Source organism: Zootoca vivipara, chromosome 8, assembly GCF_965207765.1.
Source record: "Zootoca vivipara chromosome 8, rZooViv2.hap1.1, whole genome shotgun sequence".
In the NCBI taxonomy this organism is placed as follows: domain Eukaryota; kingdom Metazoa; phylum Chordata; class Lepidosauria; order Squamata; family Lacertidae; genus Zootoca; species Zootoca vivipara.
Genome location: NC_142591.1, coordinates 87,993,466 through 88,012,368, shown reverse-complemented (window position 1 = coordinate 88,012,368; position 18,903 = coordinate 87,993,466). Strand labels below are relative to the sequence as shown.

General features: G+C 55.3%; 1 protein-coding gene across 46 annotated transcripts in view; it reads right to left on the bottom strand.

The window, feature by feature from the left end:
* The window catches only part of SCRIB (scribble planar cell polarity protein), a 58,871-nt gene that overhangs the window by 8,247 nt on the left and 31,721 nt on the right, over positions 1-18,903 (bottom strand). For 16 of the 46 annotated variants that reach the window (XM_035102667.3, XM_035102664.3, XM_035102665.3 and 13 more), the window contains 17 exons: positions 14,707-14,883; positions 14,201-14,317; positions 13,645-13,833; positions 13,371-13,490; positions 13,184-13,240; positions 8,578-8,643; positions 8,405-8,488; positions 6,768-7,058; positions 5,491-5,559; positions 5,308-5,358; positions 4,874-4,918; positions 4,301-4,426; positions 4,069-4,176; positions 3,723-3,975; positions 3,165-3,345; positions 2,669-2,761; positions 2,387-2,581 (listed from right to left, as the gene is read on the bottom strand). In XM_035102667.3, the coding sequence (XP_034958558.1) occupies positions 2,387-2,581; positions 2,669-2,761; positions 3,165-3,345; positions 3,723-3,975; positions 4,069-4,176; positions 4,301-4,426; positions 4,874-4,918; positions 5,308-5,358; positions 5,491-5,559; positions 6,768-7,058; positions 8,405-8,488; positions 8,578-8,643; positions 13,184-13,240; positions 13,371-13,490; positions 13,645-13,833; positions 14,201-14,317; positions 14,707-14,883 (2,222 nt within the window). The remainder of the gene's footprint in view (positions 1-2,386; positions 2,582-2,668; positions 2,762-3,164; positions 3,346-3,722; positions 3,976-4,068; positions 4,177-4,300; positions 4,427-4,873; positions 4,919-5,307; positions 5,359-5,490; positions 5,560-6,767; positions 7,059-8,404; positions 8,489-8,577; positions 8,644-13,183; positions 13,241-13,370; positions 13,491-13,644; positions 13,834-14,200; positions 14,318-14,706; positions 14,884-18,903) is intronic. The other 30 variants (XM_088676170.1, XM_035102673.3, XM_088676167.1 and 27 more) reach the window with 12 other exon arrangements.

The following is an 18,903-nucleotide window of genomic DNA, read 5'->3' as shown; positions in this document are numbered from 1 at the left end:
TGCTTTTCTCCCAAGAAGCAGGCGTCTTTTAATTTTGTGACTGCTGTCACCATCTGCAGTGATCAAGGAGCCCAAGAAAGTAAAATCTCTCACTGCCTCCATTTCTTCCCCTTCTATTTGCCAGGAGGTGATGGGACCAGTGGCCATGATCTTGGTTTTTTTGATGTTGAGCTTCAGACCATATTTTGCGCTTTCCTCTTTCACCTTCATTAAAAGGTTATTTAATTCCTCCTCACTTTCTGCCATCCAGGTTGTGTCATCTGCATATCTGAGGTTGTTGACATTTCTTTCGGGAATCTTAATTCCTGCTTTGGATTCATCCAGTCCACCCTTTTGCATGATGAATTCTGCATATAAATTGAATAAGCTTGGAGACAATATGCAGCCTTGTTGTACTCCTTTCCCAATTTTGAACCAATCAGTTGTTCCATATCCAGTTCTAACTGTAGCTTTTTGTCCCCCATAGAGATTTCTCAGGAGACAGATGAGGTGATCAGGCACTCCCATTTCTTTAAGAACTTGCCATAGTTTGGTGTGGGCGACACAGTCAAATGCTTTTGCGTAGTCAATGAAACAGAAGTAGATGTACAAATAAATTATTATTATTAGCTAATTATTATTAGCACATCTTATATATGTGCACCTGATTCTTCCTGTCCAAGTGCAGAACATTACCTTTGTTCCTACTGTAACTCATTTTGTTAGCTTGGGCCCAGTTCTTCAATCTGTTAAATCTTTTGAATCCTGATTCTGGCTTCTGAGGCATTAGCTGCCACTCCCAGTTTGGTGTCACCTGCAGTTTTGATGGGCATCACCTCAATTCCTTCATCCAAGTTGTTCATGAAGAATTTGAACAACAACGGGCCCAGGACAGAACCCTGAGGCACCCCACTTGTCACTTTTGGGGGTATATATCTTAAGAGCATGCTTCGTTCTTAATTGTTTTCATCCTCTTAATGGGGCCTCCTCCTAAGCCAGCCATTGGGTCATATTTCAAATGAACCTTTTAACCGGCAGAGAGAGTTTCAGTAGTATTTATAGACGTTTCGGAAGTAATTAAAGGAGGCTTTGCTGATATTTGCCCCAGGGACTGACCTCTAGGGCTATTGAGTGGTGTTGGGGGGCAAGTTTGTGGTTCTTCTCTTCCCAGGTCACTCACCCCATCTGTCCGGGTCCTTTGAAGATACCTCCATCCCACAGCGAGGGAGCAATCCTTCCAGAACATTTGGAAGTTAATTCCTGTTACTGTATCTTTGTTTCTCAGAGATAATACGATAGACAGTAGCTATGTTAATCACCACTTCATTGCTTCTGCTGATAGCGTCTCGACAGAGGCAACTAACCAGCTATGATGCCTTCCCGGAAGTCCTCCTCCAAGGGTGTGTGATGCGGGGCTGCCACCTCCTCAAGCGCCTTGCCCAGTATTTGCCTAACACTTCTGGGTCCAGGGAGGTCTTATTAAGTGGGGACTCCTTTGACCCCCAGCCAGTCCCTGAAGTTCTAAGAGGCCAAGATGGGCCAGGGCCAAGGCTGGCCGCACTTCTTCAAGCCACTTGTCCATATCCTCAGGCTGCAATAATCAAAACTGATGCAGAGCAGAGGGAGGAGACAGTGTGCTAGATGCCTCTGCTAGACTGCTCTGAGGCGGCATCCCTTTTGTCCCTCAAATGCCTGGCAGGGATCTTCTGGCTGCCCCCCGAGGGTGTCAGGGGACGCACGTCCATTCGCCACTCAGAAAAGCTTGGCCACACGGCTACTTGTGGAAACCACGGTGGTGGTGAAGTCAGATTGATTTGCTGTGGCCCCCACCACATGACAGGTGCAACGGGGCCACTTCACCTGTTTTGGGTCAGACTAAACAGGAGGGCCTGGCGTGCTCTGGTCCATGGGGTCACGAAGAGTCGGACACGACTAAACGACTAAACAACAACAACAAATATACACCGTTCCAACACAGTGGCAGAGCAGCCCAAACCTCACCAGGGAACGGTCCATGCAGGATGAGAGAGCCCCTCACTCCCCCTCTGCCAGCTCTGTCAGGGAGGCGGACAGACGGAGCATTAACCCCACCTGCATTCTGTCAGGACTGGGGGTGAGGCAGTGGGGTGAACATTCAGGCCGCAGGGACCCATGGGAGCAGAAGGACCCATAGAAGCGGAGCAGAGGCACCCATGGTAGCCCCCTGGCCTCCCCCACCCCCCACCTGAGGTCCCCTGGCTGGCTGTGGGGCGAATGCAGGGCCCACCGATGGGCAAGGCAAGCAGCTAAGAAACCCAACATGCCATGAGCTGGTGGTCCACAGCCCCTCTCCTGCCAGCCCCCTTCAGAGAGCATGCCGGGAGGGCGAGGAGAGGGATGCTGCCCCTGCCCGCCCCTCCCCACCTACCGTGCTGCTCGCCACATGGCCCTCTTCTCGGCCTCCAGCGCCCGGCGCTCGGCTGGGGAGAGCTCCTTCCTCTCCTGGGCGCTGAGCAGCTCTGGGCTCTGCATGCGAAGGCGCTCCTGCTGCCGGCGCTCAGCCTTCGCCGTCCGCACGGGAGCCCCAGGCTCACTGCCGCTTTTGGGGTACACAGGGCTCAGCCTGGGCAGGAGAGAGCGTGGCTCAATGGGGGCAGACCCACACTCCCTCCCCCACAGGCCCCACCCTCCGCCTGCCCTCCCATCTTACCCAGCCATGGAAGTGGGCCGCACCTCCAGCCTCCGGCCCTCCTCCAGGGAATTCCTCGGCGAGGAGCCATTGTGCCTCTCCAGCTCTGGGAACCTGCCAGGACACAAAGCTCTGTGAGCCCCAGCCAGGGCAGAGACCGGAGCCCTGGGGGCGGGGCTTCCCTTTGGGGAGGAGCCAAGAGACCAAAGGGAACACCTTCAGGCCAGGAGACCCCTGGGGAGAGGAGTCCGCTGGTGGATGCTAGAAGCCCCCAGGCCAAGTGCTGGGACTTGGGGGGGGGGCAATCCCGGAGCTGTTGATGAAGCAGGGAGAAGGCTGCTGTTCGCCTAGGGTCCTGTCTGTGGGCTTCTTCCCACCAGGGTCCCTGGCTGGTTCCTGGGAGAACAGGATGCCAGGCTGGAGAGACAGAGCACGCCTGTGCACTCCGGATCGAGCCCTACCCCCTCCCTGGCCTGGCCACAAGCGGCGCAGGGGGCACAGCATGCAGCTCACTCACCAGGGCGTGGAGGGCAGCAGGCTCTGCCCATCCAGCTTCTCCACTTTGTACTCCACGCCCTCAATGAAGATGCTGGAGGGGACATCTGGCTGGCGTCTCTGCCTGGCGGCCTCCGCCTCTTCCTCTTCCTCCTCCTCCTCTTCCTCCAGCAGCTGAGCTCGCTTCTGCTGCAGTTTGCGAGCTGCCCAAGGGAGAAGCCGACAGGTCAGCCTCCCAAAGGTGGGAGGGATCTGGCTGGGCAAGGGAATGCCTCCAAGAGGAACACAGGTGGGGGGAGGGGGAATCCCCACCCGGACCTGTGTGTTTCCCATGTCCTTCAAAGAGGACCCTCCCCACCAGGCTGGCAGCTGAGGCAGGCCAGGAGAGCGGCTGCTGCAGAGGGGCTCTCTGTGCTGCTTAGCCAAACATGGAGGGCGAGGGAGGGCGGGTGTTTCACTATAGAGCAGCTCCCCCCCCCCAGCAGTTAGCGGCCCCTGGGAGTCGGGAGGGGCCCAAGAAAGGCAGAGTGGGGGCCTTGGCCTGGCTCCCCCCTGGCTCCCCCCTGCCCCTTCCACGCACCTTCCTCCTCCTTCATCTTCCTCAGGTCTTCCTCCCCGACCAGTGACACCCTCTTGGGCGGCTTCTCGGCCGGCTGCTGCTTCAGCTCCACCTCAAAGTACTTCTGCCTCTCACGGAAGGACCTCTGCTCTGGGCTGTGCAGGCCGCCTCCCAGCAGCGGAGCCTGGCCAGGAGAAACAGGCCCCCCGGCTCCCCTGCCACTCACCTCAGGGAGGCCGGGAGGCTGCTCTGCAGTTTTCTGCTTCTGGGGCTCCTGAGGGAAGAAAGGGCAGGCAATGGCTACATCCACAAAGGGCACTCTGCCACCCCCAACCCCCCCCCCCGTGCCAAAGGCCCCCCCCCTCACCTCAGGCTCCAGGAGCAGATGTGGCACTGGGACAGCTGCAAAGGCCTTGTAGGCCTGCTTGGCGCTGACAGGGACGTCGCCTGGCGAGGGGGGCCTGGGAGATCGTGGCTGGGGGAAAGAGGGCACAAGTCAGAGGAGGAGGAGGAGGAAGGAGACCCGCAAGAGGCCAAGGGGGGGCCACTCACCCCACCAGCACACCCTCCCCCAACCAGCCCCGGGGCCAGTAACTTACAGAGTTGTGGGCGCTGGAGCAGAGCTCAGGCTGCTGGAATGGATTGGGGCTGTCCCGGCCTTCCGAGGTCGCATGGGCTGGGGCTGGGCGCATGCGGGTGACGGGCTGGATCACGCCCGGCTTGGTCTGGCACAGGTGAGAGGGGGGTGAAGTCAGCCAGAACAAAGGAGAGCAAACTCAGCCTCTGACCCAAAGGCAAGCAAAGGTCAGGCCAATGGCTACACAAGTCTTATTGTTACCCTCTGATAAAAAGGGACAAATTGAGCAAAATGAATTAAAGCAGGACGTCCCCAAGCAGGGGGGGGGTCGCCCACAAACTTGTATGACAAACTATTCCCGGCCCCCAACGCGGCTCAGCCAGACCCTTCCCCCCCCCCCGCTCTGACTGCAGGTGGCTGCACCATCTCAGAGTCCTGCTGATGCCAAGAGGGGGCTGGGCAAGGCTCCTTGCAGGCAGCAGGTGCCCAATGGCTACACAAGGCTACCCCAACTGGAGCCCCTTCCAGGCCCCTTCTGTGACCCACATGGCACCAGGAGGCCATGGGCGCACTCGGAGGGGCCACGAGGACTCACCGAGGACTTGCTTTCGCTGTGGCTGGGAACAAAGTGGACGGCAGCCTGGAAGGAGAAAGTCAAGGTGGCATTGGGTGGCTGGGAGGGGCGCGGGGGGCCCTCACCCAAGCCCAGGCACCTCCAAGCTGGCCACGCCAGAACCAGCAGCCCCTACCCAAACTTACCCAACATGAAGCTCTTGCCCCTGCTCCCCAAAGAGACTCCGCTCTTGAACTCTGCTGCAAAGCTCCTGCCCCAGCGATGCCACAAACTGGTTCCTCCTGCCCCTCCCAGACTACAGCTAGAGCCCACTCTTGCAGAAGCAGCCCAAAAGACCAGCAGGGTCCCTCCCCCCGCCCTACAGAGCAGCCTCCCCAAGCGCAGCCTCAGCAGCCCCCTCCCCCCACCCAGGGCAGAGGAGGAGAGCGGGCACAGCACACCAAGGGGGCACTTACAAAGCGGGTCTCTCTGCCCACCAGGTGGGCTAGCCGGGGGGCAGCAGGAGGCTGGAAGGCAGCAGTGCCAAGGAGAGAACCAGAGAGAGAACCAGAGAGTCTGGCTGACTGATAGGCAGGATAGGCAGAGGACCCAACACCCCCCCCCCCAGCACCCTCCACCCCCACTGCAGCACCGCTTACCTGCTGGCTGCCAGGAGAGTAGGGAGAATCTCGCCAGGCGGCTCCCGCTTCCCCTTCCCCCGAAAGGGCCTGAAAGGGAGAGGAAGGACAGCTGGTGAGGGGGGGGGCGCAGTAGTGTTGAGGAGGGACCGCCTGCCCAGGGGTGCCCAGAGGGACCAGCCCCTCCCAACCCCCAGGCAGAAGCCCCTTCCCTATGGGATCTGCCCCCAAAAGGGGCTCTGGCTGGTCATGATTCTGCCTGATCTCCCCAGTTGGAGCCATAAACCTGCCAAGACTCTTCCTCCACTCGAGCCCACACTCAGGAAAACCCCTCCCTCAGCATGAGAATCTCTAGTTTTGCTCACCCTAAGAAGCCCCCCTGCTGGGACATAGTGAAAGAGCACCTATTCATTGGCTGAGCAGATGCTGCAACTCTGCCCAAAGGCAGGGAAGGAACAGCCCCCTCCCTTCCCAAGGAATGTAGCACATGCCTTCTTCTACACAAGCTCCTAGTCCCCATGGGTGCACATTATAGGATCCGAAAACCTGAACCCGCTTCTGTGCCAACTCTTAAGTGGCTGGAGAGTTGGGTCAAGATGGAACTGTGCACACTGCAGAATCCCACCCTCTTTTGACATTGAGAATTATGACTTTTATCCTGTTTTGCTGTCCACGGACGCACAAAGAGGTGGACAAGGTTGGCACAACAAACCATGAACACAAACACACCATTGGAACTTTCAAAGCCGTGTCTGCATGTTAGTGGCCCTTCCAAGAGGGGCTCAGCTGCCCAGGGGGTGGGGGGCTCCTCTCACGAGGGCAGCCGACAAACGCTGCCAAAACGAGCCAGGCCCAAAGCAGGTTAGTAGCCAAGCAGAACAGAAGAGCAGCCAAACGGAAGAGCAGCTCAAAGACTTTGCAAAGAGCCAAGGGAGGAAGGGGCCCGCAGGGGCCCGCAGGGGCCCTCCTCTCCAAGCCCACTGCCTCATCCTCCTGCCCTTCTTCTCAGGGTCTCCCAGAGGCCGCATAGCCTGGACAGCAACGGCATGTCCCCGCAGCAGAAGCTTCAGCTCCCCGGCCTCTTCCCCTCGATTCCATTCCACACACACGCACACACACACACACTTCCTGCATGCAGTGCAGAGCAGCTGAGCCCCCCCCCCCAGGCAAGAGATGGGGTGGGGGGAGAGGGTCCCAGCCCAAGCGTGAGCTGTGGTTGCCTTCTCCCCCTGCTCCCCCCCCCCAGGCATGCAGCAGAGGCACAGCACACAGCAGGCCAGGCCCACATGGCCGCTTGCCTTGGCACAGAGGCTGGTCTTCAGCACTCCCCCCTTGCCATAGCCAAGGGGAGGCCCCCCCAGGCACGCCTTGCCCTGCCGGTTGGCTAGCACAAAGGGATTGGCACTGAAGGGGATGGGCTGCGAGTCCACCAAGCTCTCTTCCTCCACCACCTCCGCAGCTGGCAGTAGTGAGGGGGCAGCCCCCTTGGTGGGGGCTGTGGCGCTGGTTGCCTGGCCCAGGTCCAAGGGAGTCGGGGCCAGCAGGGGAGGCGCCCGTGGGTCCCTTTCCATGGCACAAGGAAGGGCAAGCTGAGGAAGAGACACGAGAGCTGCGTTTTCAGGGGCAACAGCTGGTGGGGCCAAGGCAGCTCTGTGGGTCATGGGAGCAGCTCCCTACTGTGTGGCTGGGGGGGGGGCACAGGGAGCGGGAGCACCAGCAGCCTCTGTGATAACTGGTCTTGCTGCCTGGGGTGGAGGGAGGGAGGGAGGGAGGGAGGGAGCACCCCACACAAACCCCGTCTTCCTTCTGGGCATAAGCCAGAACCCCAAGACACAGCTACGCAACACCCGGGCTCTGCATGTTTATTTTTTAACATTGAAAGGCAGAAGGAAACTTCAGAGAAACAGAGAGGCCTCCAGGTACAGCAGAAGGGGCTGGGAGTGGCTCCCCCCTGCAATAGCCCCCTCCCCATTTGATCCCAGCAGTGGTGGAGTCTCAGGATGGGACCCCAAGGGGGCTGGGAGGCCCCCGGCTGCCTCTGCCCAGGAAGCCGCCATGGATGCAGGGAGGGGGGGGAGGGAGGCAGGCAAGGGCGCTGAGGGCAGCTGCTCACCATGGAAACCCCCAGGGTCACCCCCTCGGCCCCCCCCCCGCCATCCCTGGCACACCCAGCCAAGAGATGGAGCTCCTGCCCTTTGGCATCCACTGCCTGCCGCACCAGGAGTAACATGGCAGGCCTGAGCAACATCCGGAGGGGCACAGCTTGTCTGCCCCCCCCCATGAAAGCAGGCACAGTAGCAGAGCCCCTTGCCCTGACCAAGCCTGAGGAAGCAGCTCCCCCCGCTCCCTTGTGCCCAGAGGAAAAGCCCTGCAGGTGCCAGGAGAAAGAGAGAGACTCACCGTGAGTGCCCGCCAGCAGCCACAGACAAAGGAAAACACCCCCCACCCCACCCCTTCCTCCAACGCCCACTAGGCAAGCCCAAAATAGCCCAGGAATCTCACTCCGGCAGATCAGATTTCCAGAGAAGCAAAAATGGCCCCCAAGCAGCCCACCTGCTCCCTCCTCACCCAGCCAGAGTGGGGGGCAAACACGCCACTGCTCTTCGTTGCTGCTGAGGGGCAACCTCCCAAGAAGCAGAGTTCCCATACTTGTGCTGCCTGCCTGCCTGCCTGCCTCCAGTGTCACCTGGTGTTCCCTCCTCAGAGCTCTGGGTCCTTCTCTCCCCCAGAGAGCCAGCCCTGAAGCCAGCAGCTGCTTCCAGGGCGCAGGACCCCCCCTCCAAGGGACAAGGCCTCCGAAACAGCTGGGGAGACTCGCCTGGGGCCCCAATCCACAAGAGCCATGGCTTGGGTTAGCTGAAGGTAGAGGGAGCAGCCGAGGCTGGCTGGGATCCCGCCCGCCCTTTGCGCAAGCCAGTGGGTGCCCATCACTTACGCCACGGGTGGCTTTCTGGAGGCCACTGTTGGGGAGCGCTGCCAAGGTGCGGTAGTCCAGCTGCAGGGGCTCAGCGCCAAGGTCCTGTGGGGAGGGGGGAAGAGGGTCAGGCGTGCCCACCCAGCCCAGCCCCCCTTCCTCGCAGCCCCTCAGCCCAGCCGCCCCCCTCTCACCTCAGCCTCCTCCTCCTCCTCCGCCAGGAGCTGCGTGGCCGTCTCTCGCTCCCGGCGCTTCCGCTCCTTCGCAGAGGCAGCAGGCAGGCGGCACAAGCAAAGAGAGAGCAAGAGGGGTCAGCAGCAGGCCCAGGGACCCCACAGAGCAGGAGGGACAGAGGGAGGGAGAAGGAAGCCCCCCCCCGAGCAGCAGGCAGAGTCCCAAGCAGAACCCACAACGTCACAGCCAGAAGGTGCTCTGCCCAGAAACAGGACTAAGAGGGTCCCCGGCGGGTGTTTGGCCACTCAGCAGGGTCTGCAGCAAAGCAGGGACCCCGGGCCAGCCAGAGCTTCAGCAGCAGCCGAGGGGGCCCTTCCCTTCCCAGGCTCTGCCCCGGGGGGGGGGGTCTTCCCTTCAGCCCACTCCTGCTTCTGTGACAAGAGCATCAGAAGAGCTCAGCTGCACCTGCTGGATCAGGCCCAAGGGGGCCCATCTAGCCACCCTCCTCTGCTCACAGTGGGAAACCAGCAAGCGGAGCCGGGGCATAAGAGCCCAATCCTCTTCTGAAGCCACCACTGCCTCCTGCAGCAGGCAGTTCCACAGTTCAACTCTTGACTCTTCCAACATTCAGCTTCACTGGATGTCCACAAGTTCGATCGTTATGAGAGAGGGAGGAAAACTTTCCTCTCTCCACTTTCTCCAGTTCAGGCATCATGTTACAAACTTTTTTCATGTTGCCTATGACCTGCTTTTTCTCTAAACCAAAAAGTCCCCGACACTGCAACTTTTTCTTCATGGTACTGGCGCCCGCCCCGTGGAACAATCTCCCTTCAGATGTCAAGGAAATAAACAACTATCTGACTTTTAGAAGACATTTGAAGACATATTTAGGGAAGTTTTTAATGTCTAATGTTTTATGGTATTTTTAATTCATTCATTTTTTAAACTGCCCAGAGTGGCTGGGGAAACCCTGCCAGACAGGCAGGGTATGAATGAATTACTATTATTATGATTATGATTATGATTATTATCCCCGTGATGGGGTGAGCTCCCGTTGCTCGGTCCCAGCTCCTAGCAGTTCGAAAGCACGTCAAAGTGCAAGTAGATAAATAGGTACCGCTACAGCGGGGAGGTAAACAGCATTTCCGTGTGCTTCTCTGGTTCACCAGAAGCAGTTTGTCATGCTGGACACATGATCTGGAAGCTGTACGCTGGCTCCCTCGGCCAATAACACAAAATGAGCGCCACAACCCCAGAGTCGGTCACGACTGGACCTAATGGTCAGGGGTCCCTTTACCCTTTACTCACAGTTTTATTTTCAATTCTTTTCCTAATGAAGATTAAGAGGCAAATTTTGAGAGCACGGAAGAGAAAACTTTAACTAGGATGATGAACACCACTGAAAGCTGGGCAAAATAGCCCTTTTTTCCTGCCTACCTAAAAACTGTCCTTTTCATAGAATCATAGAGTTAGAAGAGACCACAAGGGCCATCCAGTCCAACCCCCTGCCAAGCAGGAAACACCATCAAAGCATTCCTGGCATATGCCTGTCAAGCCTCTGCTTAAAGACCTCCAAAGAAGGAGACTCCACCACACTCCTTGGCAGAAAGCTCCACTGTCGAACAGCTCTTACTGTCAGGAAGATCTTCCTAATGTTTAGGTGGAATCTTCTTTCTTGTAGTTTGAATCCATTGCTCCGTGTCCGCTTCTCTGGAGCAGCAGAAAACAACCTTTCTCCCTCCTCTATATGACATCCTTTTATATATTTGAACCTGGCTATTATATCCCTTAACCTTCTCTTCTCCAGGCTAAACATACCCAGCTCCCTAAGCCGTTCCGCATAAGGCATCGTTTCCAGGCCTTTGACCATTTTGGTTGCCCTCTTCTAGACACATTCCAGCTTGTCAGTATCCTTCTTGAACTGTGGTGCCCAGAACTGGACACAGTACTCCAGGTGAGGTCTGACCAGAGCAGAATACAGTGGTACTATTACTTCCCTTGATCTAGATGCTATACTCCTATTGATGCAGCCCAGAATTGCATTGGCTTTTTGAGCTGCTACATCACACTGTTGACTCATGTCAAGTCTGTGGTCTACCAAAACTCCTAGATCCTTTTCACATGTACTGCTCTGAAGCCAGGTGTCACCCATCCTGTATTTGTGCCTTTCATTTTTTTTTTGCCCAAGTGTACTTTACATTTCTGCTTGTAAAAATTTATCTTGTTTGCTTTGGCCCAGTTGTCTAATCTGTTAATAATAATAATAATAATAATAATAATAATAATAATAACAACAATAATTTATTATTTATACCCCGCCCATCTGGCCAGGTTCCCCCAGCCACTCTGGGCGGCTTGCAACAAAACATTAAAATACAGAAATCAAACATTAAAACGTTAAGGTCATTTTGAAGTGTGATCCTGTCCTCTGGGGTATTAGCCACCCCTCCCAATTTGGTGTCATCTGCAAACTTGCTCAGGATGCCCTCAAGCCCATCATCCAAGTCATTGATAAAGATGTTGAATAAGAAAGCAAACTACAGACCCCCCCCCCCCACAGCCAGAAGCAGGTGCAGCAAAGGCCCTGGTCTTGGGCAAAGCTCTTGAGGGAAGGCAAGCAGGAAGGAAGGAGGGCGGCTGCTCCAGAGTCATTTGCTAGTTTCCAAAATCTGGCACCCTCCTGCGTGACCCCAGCTGGAGTCACTCCCACTGGAGGCTCCCCTTTGCTGCTCCATCCCCTTTGCCCCCCCCCTTTCTCCTGTGCTGGCGAATGCTTGCCTTTTCCTCCAGGCATGAAGGAGAGAGTGTGTGCCCCCCCCTCCACACATGGAGCAGCCAAGGAAGGAAGGAAGGAAGGAAGGAAGGAAGGAAGGAAGGAAGGAAGGAAGGAAGGAAGGAAGAAGAGGAGTTTGGATTTGATATCCTGCCTTATCACTAACATTCTCCTTTCCCTTCCTCCCCCACAGCAAACACTCTGTGAGATGAGTGAGGCTGAGAGACTTCAGAGAAGTGTGACTAGCCCACAGTCACCCAGCAGCTGCATGTGGGGGAGCAGGGAAGTAAACAAGATTACAAGTCTACAAGATTACAAGTTCACAAGATTACAAGTCTACTGCTCTTAACCACATGGGGAAGGAAAGGGGAAGCGTCTGGCTTGACCAATGAGGGCAGTGAAGGCACCCGGCCTCCTTGGACCTTGGCTTCACTCTGACCTGAGGACTGAAGAGCTCAGGAGCTTCCTCACAGGAATTGGCTAAGATGAAGCCTGGAGGGAATTCTGCACATCTCAATCTGGAAGTTGCCCCAAAGCACAACCAGTTGCAGCGGCTGAGGAGCTGGACGAAGGGGTTGGGGCCTTCTGCTTTCCGGGCTCCAGGTGCCACAAGGCACTCCCCAGACCCTCCGCTGGATCCCTCTGGAGGACTCAGTATGGTCCTGAGCGCCAAGATACATGCAGTCAAAGCCCAGAGCCCAACTGCCTCCTCCAACCTCACATAAAGGGAAGAATGAGTGATTACTCTTCAGGCCAAACCCAGGCCTAGTCTCTTGGGCCATTCCACGCCCACATTCCTTCCCAGAGCAAATCCAGACTCCCTAGATCTCACAGGAGGTGGTTTGCCCAAGGATTCTTCCTCAGAAAGGAATATCTGAACAACAGGTACGGAAAAAGCCACCCCCCCACCCCATGCTTGGCCAGGACCCATCTGCTTCTGCCTCACACAGAGCTACAGGGGGGCTTCCCTCCCTTCCTGAGTGGCTGGCACTGTGCCCACGGGGAGCCAGAGTGCGGCCATCTCACCCACCATGGGTCCCCCTGGGAAGACCTACGGGGGCCTCCTAAAACCACCTTGTGGTGAAGAACCTGTCTGGCGGGTCCTGGTCCCGCAGAAAAAGGCTCCCAGCTCCTGTCGCTGCTCCCAGAAGGAGAACGCCTCACGCCCTGAATTGTGGCCAGACAAAAGTCAGACTCCACCTGGTTTCCACTAGACAACAATGGGCCATTGCTCAGAGATGGAGCGGCGCCAGGCCCCGAGATCGAATTCCAGAACCTCTCGGGAAAGGGCTGAGGAAGACCTGTGGCCCTGCAGGGATCTTGGGGGCCAGGCACACGAAAGCAGGGGCAGGGGGGGCAATCTGCTGAGCACAGTATCTCGGCAATGGCTGTGTCTCTCCCCCACGGAGCCAGGGAAGGCGGCACAGGCGTGATGGGAGGCTCAAGGCAGCTGGCACTGCAGGCAGAGGGCATGGGCTGGGCTAGAACAAGCAGCCTCCTACGGGCAAAGGCAGGCTGGACGCTGCCCAGGCCGGGCAGATGCACTCGCAATGGGGGAGAGGGAGACAAGAGCAGGATGAGCAGGAAGCAGAGGGAAGGGTGCTGGGACAAAGCTGCCCCTCCCTCCCTGCCAGACCTCTCCACTCACCCCCAGCCCAAAGCAAAGGGCAGCTTCTAGTGGCAGATGAGGAGCCAGAGGTTGGGGGGAAGAGCCCAGGCCCCAAAGCAGCCCCAAAGCAGCCCCAGCAGGAGCAGGAGGGAGGGAAGGGGGCTGCCGGAGGGAATGGAGGCCCCGGTCCAGGCAGCCCCCTTCCCTCACCCTGGAAGGGTAGAGCAGGCCCATTGCGTCTCACCACTTTCTCCGTCTCTTCCCTCTCCCACTGGGTTGTCTCCCTCACCATCTCCAACTCCTGGGGACACAAAGGAGGCGGTCAGAGCGGAGGGCACATGCCAGCCCGACTCCTTTGGAGGGGGGATTGGCAGCCTTGCCAGAGAGAAGGGAGACTTAGCCTGCCCTCCCCTGGGAACCACAGGCCTCACCTTCTGAAGGACATCCAGCTCCTCCGGACTGAGGTCCCGGTCAATGGAGGAAATGCTCTCCAGGCTGTTCTTGCGCCCAATGCCGGCTGCAAAGGGGTTGGCAATGATCCCAGGAGATATCTGGGGGGCAGACGAGGGGGGTGAGAGGAGGCAGGCATAGGGGGGGTCTGGGGGCACACACCAGACCAATGTTGCACCTCCTCTCTAAGCAGCTGGAAAAGGCACTGCAGGCAAACCTCTGGTCCCTGGCAAGGGGCCCCTGGCTACCACCCACCTCAATAGCCGCCACAGCCTTGGGGTCAAACCCGTCGCAGACCAGCACCAGAAGGGTGTCTCCCACAGCGCGCAGGATCTGGACAGCTTCCGTGTGTGTCATGCCCAGCAGGCTCTGGTGGTTCACCTCCAGGATGCGCATGCCCACCCTCAGCCGCCCGTCACGGGCTGCAGCCCCTGTGGAGCTGACCTGCACAAAGCAGAGAGGAGGGTGAGGAAGGAGCGGGGGGGGGAAGAGGGAGGCAACCCCCACCTTCAAGGCCCTGGGAGCAGCCAGAGCTGGAGGGCCTCATGGTTCGGGGAGGGGGGCAGGCAGGGGGTCCAGCACCAGCTGCCTCCGGCACCTTCTGCTCAAGGCTCCGGAACTCTGCTTTCCGCAGCCCCCCCCCCCCGGCAACAAAAGTCCTCAGAGCAACCCAAGAATGTCCCACTGGGTGGGAGGGATGTGGTGTATGGAGACAAGGCTGTGGGCCCTTCCAAACCCTGCTGGGACCTCCCTGCCCCACTGGGCAGTCAAGCACAGCAAACTTGGGCCAGGGTGGGGGGCCACCTTGTACCTTAGAGATGAAGATGCCCTCGTCCGTGGGGTCAAAGGGGTTCCCCGCATGGCCCTTGGCGCCTCCTCGGATGCTGATGCCAAGTTTCTCCCCTGGCCTCTTTTCAATGCAGATCTCCTGACAGAGTGAGCAAAAGCAAGTTGGAAGGGGTGGGCTGGGCAGCTGGGCAGCAGCCCCCTCGCCTCCCCAGCCCCCCCTTCCAGGAGAGAGAGGCCCCCTCCTTCCCAGTCCTGCCTGCCCCCACCTCAGCTGCAGCAGACAGGCACTGGGGAAGGCTCTTTTGGAAAGCAGGGGGTGGGCAGTGGAGGCCTTCAGGGAGGGGGGCAGGGGACCCCATCCTGGGGAAGCCACGGAGGCTGCAGGCCAGAGGAGAGGGAGCTGTGGTGGGTCAGCCCAGCCCCCCCCCCCCAGCGAGGCTGAAGAGCACCCAGGCAGGAGGAGATGCCCAGTGGTGGAGGCACCTCCCTGCCTCTCCAGAGGCACAACAGCAGAGCTGCGTCTCCTACCTGCATGCCAGGGGGCGGAGGGTCTCTCCGGACGACCATCCTCAGCTCCTGTGTGTTGGAGAGCAGTGCAGTCACGGCCTCCTGGTGCGTGGCGTGTCGGAGGCCAATGCCGTTCACCTCCAGGATCCGGTCTCCCACCCGCAGCCCACTGCGAGAGGCCAGGCCGCGAGGAATGACCTGCCAAGGCAATGCAGGACAGAAGAGATTGGAAAAAGCCCTGCCTGCAGCCTGGGAGGGGCAAGCTGGCAGCGTCCCCAACACCTGAAGCTGGATGGGCGTTTGGCCTGGCCGAGAGGCTGAAGATGCCCCCCGCCCCCCAGAGGCACTTCTGTCTGCTGATACAAATATACAGGTGAAACTCAGAAAATTAGAAAATTGTCGAAAAGGGCATTTATTTCAGTAATGCAACTTATTATTTTTTATTTTTATTTTTAGAATCATAGAATCATAGAGTTGGAAGAGACCACAAGGGTCATCCAGTCCAACCCCCTGCCAAGCAGGAAACACCATCAAAGCATTCCTGACAGATGGCTGTCAAGCCTCTGCTTAAAGACCTCCAAAGGGAGACTCCACCACACGCCTTGGTAGCAAATTCCACTGCCAAACAGCTCTTACTGTCAGGAAGTTCTTCCTAATGTTTAGGTGGAATCTTCTTTCTTGAAGTTTGAATCCATTGCTCCGTGTCTGCTTCTCTGGAGCAGCAGAAAACAATCTTTCTCCCTCCTCCATATGACATCCTTTCATATATTTGAACATGGCTATCATTGTTGTTTTGTTGTTGTTTAGTCGTTTAGTCGTGTCCGACTCTTCGTGACCCCATGGACCAGAGCACGCCAGGCACTCCTGTCTTGCACTGCCTCCCGCAGTTTGGTCAAACTCATGTTCGTAGCTTCGAGAACACTGTCCAACCATCTTGTCCTCTGTCGTCCCCTTCTCCTAGTGCCCTCAATCTTTCCCAACATCAGGGTCTTTTCCAAGGATTCTTCTCTTCTCATGAGGTGGCCAAAGTATTGGAGCCTCAGCTTCACGATCTGTCCTTCCAGGGAGCACTCAGGGCTGATTTCCTTAAGAATGGATAGGTTTGATCGTCTTGCAGTCCATGGGACTCTCAAGAGTCTCCTCCAGCACCATAATTCAAAAGCATCAATTCTTCGGCGATCAGCCTTCTTTATGGTCCAACTCTCACTTCCATACATCACTACTGGGAAAACCATAGCTTTAACTATACGGACCTTTGTCGGCAAGGTGATGTCTCTGCTTTTTAAGATGCTGTCTAGGTTTGTCATTGCTTTTCTCCCAAGAAGCAGGCGTCTTTTAATTTCGTGACTGCTGTCACCATCTGCAGTGATCAAGGAGCCCAAGAAAGTAAAATCTCTCACTGCCTCCATTTCTTCCCCTTCTATTTGCCAGGAGGTGATGGGACCAGTGGCCATGATCTTGGTTTTTTTGATGTTGAGCTTCAGACCATATTTTGCGCTCTCCTCTTTCACCCTCATTAAAAGGTTCTTTAATTCCTCCTCGCTTTCTGCCATCAAGGTTGTGTCATCTGCATATCTGAGGTTGTTGATATTTCTTCCAGCAATCTTAATTCCGGCTTGGGATTCATCTAGTCCAGCCTTTCGCATGATGAATTCTGCGTATAAGTTAAATAAGCAGGGAGACAATATACAACCTTGTCGTACTCCTTTCCCAATTTTGAACCAATCAGTTGTTCCATATCCAGTTCTAACTGTAGCTTCTTGTCCCACATAGAGATTTCTCAGGAGACAGATGAGGTGATCAGGCACTCCCATTTCTTTAAGAACTTGCCATAGTTTGCTGTGGTCGACACAGTCAAAGGCTAGCCACTATGGATGTGGAATCTCTATATACCAACATCCCACACAATGATGGTTTACAAGCCATAAGGAACACCATTTCAGATAAAACCACAGCGGACTTTGCTACCAAACTCTGCCACTTTGTCCTTACCCACAACCACTTCAAATTTGGTGATGACCTGTTCCTCCAGATCAGCGGCACAGCCATGGGCACCCGCATGGCCCCACAGTATGCCAACATCTTCATGGCAGATTTAGAACAACGTTTCCTTAACTCCTACCCACTCAAACCTCTCCTGTACCTGCGATACATTGACAATATTTTTATTATCTGGACACATGGACAACAGACCCTGGAAACCTTCCACCAGACATTCACTGACTTTCACCCCACCATCAACCTAACAATGAACCAATCTATGCAAGAAATACATTTTTTGGACACTACTATAAAAATACAGGATGGACGTATAGACACCACCTTATACAGAAAACCAACTGACCGACAAACATATCTACATGCTTCTAGCTACCATCCCAAACATACCAAACAATCCATCGTATACAGCCAGGCCTTACGTTACAACCGCATCTGTTCCAACTCTACAGACAGAGAATCTCAACTAAGAGATCTACAGCAAACCTTTTTAGAACTAAAATATCCACCTGATGAAGTTAAACAACAGATCAACAGAGCCAGACAGATACCTAGAGAGAACCTGCTGCAAGACAGACCCAAAAAAGAAAATAACAGAACACCACTAGTCATCACATACAGCTCCCAAGCTAAAACAGTACAACGCATCATCAGAGATCTACAGCCTCTCCTGGACAATGACCGCTCCCTTTCTCAAGCTCTGGGAGGAAGACCTTTCATTGCCTACAGACAGCCACCCAATCTTAAACAACTCCTCACCCACAATAATACAACCACCAGACTTAACATGGACACTGGTACCAGAGCCTGCAATAAACCCAGATGCCAACTTTGCTGCCACATACACCCAGACAACACCATTACTGGCCCCAACAACATCCAACATACCATCTCAGGACTATTTAATTGCTCATCCTCTAACATTGTGTATGCCATCAAATGCCAACAGTGCCAACAGCTCTCTATATTGGACAAACAGGCCAAACCCTACGCCAAAGGATAAATGGACATAAATCTGACATCAGGAACCAGAAGACAGAAAAACCAGTAGGAGAACACTTCAATCTCCCAGGACATTCTATACAAGATCTCAAAGTAGCTGTCTTACTACAAAAGAATTTCAGAAATAGACTGGAAAGAGAAGTTGCTGAATTGCAACTTATCACCAAGCTCAAAACCATGGAGGGACCTGGTTTGAACAGAGATATCGGGTTCTTATCTCATTATACATGATAAGCGATCTTCAGCCATCTCCACCCTTGCTTTTTCATGCAAAACCATTTGCAGTCGTTTGCGGTCATCAACAGCTATCAGTCAGTCAATCACCCATTTCCACCACCCTTCTGAGTGATCCCCCCTCCCCATCCCCACCCCTCCCCACCCCTTCTCTACATAAGTGCCTGGAAACTTCCATTTCACTGTATCTGAAGAAGTGTGCATGCACACGAAAGCTCATACCAAAATAAAAACTTAGTTGGTCTTTAAGGTGCTACTGAAGGAATTTTTTATTATTATTATATTACTTCCCTTGATCTAGATGCTATACTCCTATTGATGCAGTCCAGAATTGCATTGGCTTTTTGAGTTGCTGCATCACACTGTTGACTCATGTCAAGTTTGTGGTCTACCAAGACTCCTAGATCCTTTTCACATGTACTGTTCTCAAGCCAGGTGTCACGCATCCTGTATTTGTGCCTTTCATTTTTTTTGCCCAAGTGTAGCACTTTACATTTTTCCTTGTTAAAATTCATCTTGTTTGCTTTGGCCCAGTTGTCTAATCTGTTAAGGTCATTTTGAAGTGTGATCCTGTCCTCTGGGGTATTAGCCACCCCTCCCAATTTGGTGTCATCTGCAAACTTGATCAGGATGCCCTCAAGCCCATCATCCAAGTCATTGATAAAGATGTTGAATAAGACTGGGCCCAAGACAGAACCCTGTGGCACCCCACTAGTCACTACTCTCCAGGATGAGGAGGAGCCATTGATGAGCACCCTTTGGGTTCGGTCAGTCAGCCAGTTACAAATCCACTGAATGGTAGCATTGTCTAGCCCGCATTTTACCAGCTTCTTTACAAGAATATCATGGGGCACCTTGTCAAAGGCCTTGCTGAAATCAATAGGCTACACCCACAGCGTTCCCTTCATCTACCAGGCTTGTAATTCTGTCAAAAAATGAGATCAAGATTATTCTGACATGACTTATTTTTCAGAAACGCATGCT